General features: G+C 28.9%; 1 protein-coding gene across 1 annotated transcript in view; it reads left to right on the top strand.

The window, feature by feature from the left end:
* Positions 1-5,000, top strand: part of LOC119583224 (E2F-associated phosphoprotein-like) — a 46,927-nt gene that overhangs the window by 363 nt on the left and 41,564 nt on the right. Inside the window, exons 2-4 of the mRNA XM_037931698.1 lie at positions 1,632-1,693; positions 2,144-2,380; positions 3,014-3,036. Of these exons, the coding sequence (XP_037787626.1) occupies positions 1,632-1,693; positions 2,144-2,380; positions 3,014-3,036 (322 nt within the window). The remainder of the gene's footprint in view (positions 1-1,631; positions 1,694-2,143; positions 2,381-3,013; positions 3,037-5,000) is intronic.

Here is a 5,000-nt window from a genome sequence, read left to right as displayed (position 1 = left end):
ATTTCTTACCTTGCCCAATAAATCTGCAATGGCTAGGCTGTGAACCGTCAAAATCCTTGTCATCACTGTTGGTACGGTGACCAATTTTCACCACTATTTTTCATTATTCCCATGATATTTTAAGTATAGGTAAAGTCTTGACTAGCCATCTTTAAAACGGAAAATAATATATGCAAATGATAAAGCAAATAAATCTAAGAAACTCATCTATTACAAATCTAATTAACTCTAATAGACTGATTGCAATTCCCATTGGCTCATTTGATTTCCCTTGCTCACATTATCCACGACAATTCCATTAGATTGTTATATTGTTTCTTCAATTTGTGTTGTTTTTTCTTGATGCTGGAAGAGTGTCATGGCGTGCCTGTAATTTTTAAATTTTATATCTACTCTACTACCCTTATTATTAGTTTGCAAAGGAAATACTCTAGAAGAAGAGTGTCTTAGAATGTTATGTTCTATCAGATGGCAAGATCAAGATCAGATTCTTTAATTTTGGTGTTCTAGGTTATTTCCTATAATACCTGGAATTTTAGTCATGATGATGATTATGGTAGATAACAACAATTTTCATCAAAATACAGAAGAAATAACATGGAGGTATTGGAATAATGAATTCAAAATGTGGTTAGCCTATTACATGCAAATAAAGGAAGTGATGTTTTATACAATGCAAAACATTGATGTCCAGGTCATCCTAAGATTGTAAACCAGATTTGTTTTCATATGTAATATTAGAAATGATGCCTATCATCAAAAATGTAAAATGAGACCTTGCCAGCTGATAGAAGTTGACATTCTAAGGCCCTTTTATTCTATATCATTTCCTTCGCAAACTAATAATAAGGATAGTAGAGGGGATGTAAAACTTGAAATTTCTAGGCACACCATTATGCAAATCGGAAAGAATTGTAGCATATAATGTAAGCAAGGGAAAGCAAATGAGACAATGGTAATTATACTTGGCCATGACAGGACAATAGACACTAGTGACCAGTCTATTAGAGCCAGTAAGATTTGTAATTGATAATCACATGGCAATAAAGCTGGACCTAAAGGATGTCAGTTGAAATTGAAATCAGTTCCCATATGGTTAGGATATGTATAAGGAGCTGCTTAACATGTAAAATATCATGGCAATAATGAAAAAGAGTAGTGGATAATGATCACCATGCCTGACAACATTGGTAAAGGTAAGAAATGATCTAGATCTAGACAATTTGCCCAAGATCTATCCTGGTAGAACAAATGAGGTGAAAATTTTGCAAACCAGCCTGGGGATAGGGGGGTAGCCCCCTAAAAGGGAGGTTAGAGGGCAAAGCCCCCAATTTACTATGAATATGCTTTGCAATTACTAAATTACTGAAAGTTTTACTTTGATCATTCTCTTTTAACCCACAATCCCCCTGATACTTACTATGCCCTCCCCATCTATTGGGGGCTGATAACATAGCTGTGCTTCATTTGTGAGGGAAATGAGTACTAGATCTTTAGAAACATGACAAGAGCTTTATGGAAAGTATAGTTTTCACCTGGAAATTGGTGTTTGGCATCATTTCCAAATGTGCCTTTTTATCTTTATCAATTATGTAATCTTCTATGACATTGCATATATCTCTTTTTTGTAGTTCTGATGAGGACGATGATGACTTAAACCTCTTCACAAACTTCAGAAAACCAGTTAAAATTTGTAAGTTACATAATTTTTTCCTATGTACATATATATTGTATGTACAAGAATTTCAAGGATTTAAATTATGAAAAATTATTTGGTAATCATTGTCTGACTTCTTGTTTATGAAATCTGTAGCATAATATTAATGTTCAGCTTAATAAGTAAGAATCTGTATTTTATATATAGATAATTACACAAGTCTCTTTTAATACCCTTTATTTTGTCTTACGGTTTTTAGAAGGTAAAGGAAATCATTTATAATAAATAATTACCACTTAAGATTCTAAAGCCCCAAATCTATAAACTGAACTTTGAAATTATATAATTTTGCTTCCAGTTCGGCATTAGGTATAGCATGTCACATTTTCATCTATAGAGATCATATTGTTGAAACTATTTCAAATATTGGCTAAAATGAATATACACCCTAATTAACAATCATATTTTTGGTGGCTTTCTATACAGGCTCAAAACCAGTGAACACAAATAATGAAGAAGATGAATTTGAAAAGGAAATGGCCTCTGAACTCTCAGCAACAATGAACTGCTTGACTACTGCCTTCAGCAAAGGCAAGGACGATGGAGTTAAAGCAGGCCCAAGTCAAGTGGAACCAGAGAAGATTCAAGTCAAGGATTCTGAAGAGAATGACTCAGAGTTTTATGATGATGTGTACTTTGACTCAGATGACTCTGAAGTTGAAGGTGAGATTATGAGACACTAGATATTTAGATCACAAAGGAAAAAAGTCTAATGTAAAGTATACTATTGAAAGACTGTCCTGTACTTCTTCAGCGTTTATAGAAAAAAGAGGCTTGTAATATGTTAGATAATATTGAAGGATATAGACTGCTACTAGTAACCCAACAATGATGGTGCCAGAAAATTCTGACAGCTGTCTATCATTTTGGCTGGGGAGTTTCCTGTGTATAGCAGAATGTCTGCACATACATTTGCACACACACACATTCACATCCATGCACACTTTTGCACACCCACACTCATTCACACACCCACACACATTTGCACACATAGAAACAAAAAACAACCCTCCCCCCACACACACACACATTCTCACACGTTTACACATACACATGCACACCACACACACACACACACACACACACACACACACACACACACACACACACACACACACATACACACACATACATACACATATGCACATGCAGAAACACATAGAAACCCATGCATGTGCACAAAACGTGCACACATGCATTCACATAATACGCGTACACATACACAAATATTGATATATAGGTAAATATAGAGAAAAAAAACACATAATAGTTAATACAATGCATTCTTAACTGCAGACTCTGCTACTGCTGAAAGGAAGATGCCAAAGCCAAGGGGGGAAAGGGAAAGAGAGCCCCCCAACGATGGCTTTTTTAGACCGCAAAGGGAGACAGAAGCCCAACAGTGGGGGGGAGCAAAGGGGCAACGATCAAAAAAAAAGGAAGGAGCAGTTTTTTTTAAAAGAGAAGAAGAAAGAAAGAAATTTTAAATTACAGGAGAGATAGAGATTTATGAATATATGAAGAATACGAATTTGGGAGTATTAAATAAAATTTTTTAACGGTAGGTTTTCAGTTTGACCCGCCGGGCCAAGCAGAACAATGATCAAAAAAGAATAAAAATATATATATATATAAAATTAATAAAAATTTAAATTAAAACACAACACACCCACACACACCCCACACACCCACACAAAAACCCCCCACACACACACACAAACAACACACACACACACCACCACAAATATAATAAAATATATAAAATAAAATTTTTAAAAAAATAAATTTAAAATTTTAAAATTTTAAAATTTAATAAAATATAAATAAAAAATATATATAAAAATATAAAAAATAAAAAATTTTTAATATAAAAAATAGATATATTATAGAAAATATATAATTATATAATTTTTAAATATATAAAATTTTAAATTAATAATAGAATAAATATTTTATTATAAAAATAATTAATTAAAAATATATATAATAATAATATAAAAATTTTTTTTAAAAATAAATATAGTATATTTATATTTTATATAAATATTATATATAATAAAAAATTATTATATAAATAATAAATTTTTAATATATAATAATAAATAAAAAAATTTGTGGGTTGGGTGGGTGTGTGTGGGGTGTGTGTTTGGGGGGTGGGGGTGGGTACATGTACACATAGAATAAAATTATAACTTTAAATTATAAATAATATAAACAAATAAACATATATAAACAATAAAACATAAAAATACAAAATTTTAATAATACAATAATAAAATAAATAATAAAAAAATATACAATAATGGACATTATATATATAAAAAAACAAAAAAACATTAAATTTAATATTTAAAATATAAATATTTTTATACATATATTAAACATTATAATACATATAAAAAACAATAATATCTATATGTAACATATTGATAATATATGTATACAAATGTATACATATTTAAATTTAAAAATATTAACATATTTTATAACAATATATAATTTATAAAATATATATTATAATATAAACCCCTATAAATATATACTTTAATACATATACAAATACAATATACAATATAAAATATATATATAAAATATATTTTTTTTAAAATAATATAATAATATAAAACACACATTTTATACACAACAAATATAATATAATATATAAATATAATATAATATATAAAAAAATAAAATGTTATATTAATTAAAAATAATATAATTATAAATATATATTATAAATAAAAATTATAATATATATATATATAGTATGATAATAAGGTTTTAAAATTAATATATATATATATTATATATTATATATATTATTAAATATAATAATATATATTGTGTGGGGTGTGTTGTGTGTGTGTGGTGTGTGTGTGTTGTTGGGTGTGTGTGTGTTTTGGTATGTGGGTGGGTGTGTGTAGTGTGGTGTGTGTGTGTGTGGTGGTGGGGTATGTATGTATGTAGGATGTAATATAGTATGTATTATTATGTGTGTGTGTGGGTGGTGGTGTGGGTGGTGTGTGTGTTGTGTGTGTGTGTGTGGGGGTGTTGGTGTGGTGTATTAGGTATGTATGTATTTTGTAGGATTATGTAGTAGTTGTATGTAGGAGATGTATGTTGTATGTTGTAATTATATAAATTTTATATATTATTATTTTAAAATATATTTATGTAGTTGTGATATAACCTTATGTAACTTTTGTATATTTATATTTTTAATATAAAATTAAAAATTTATACTAGGATTGGTAAATACAATACATATCAAAAATTTTAAAAT

The sequence above is a fragment of the Penaeus monodon genome, chromosome 17 (assembly GCF_015228065.2).
Source record: "Penaeus monodon isolate SGIC_2016 chromosome 17, NSTDA_Pmon_1, whole genome shotgun sequence".
NCBI lineage: Eukaryota > Metazoa > Arthropoda > Malacostraca > Decapoda > Penaeidae > Penaeus > Penaeus monodon.
This window is presented reverse-complemented; position numbering and strand designations above follow the sequence as displayed.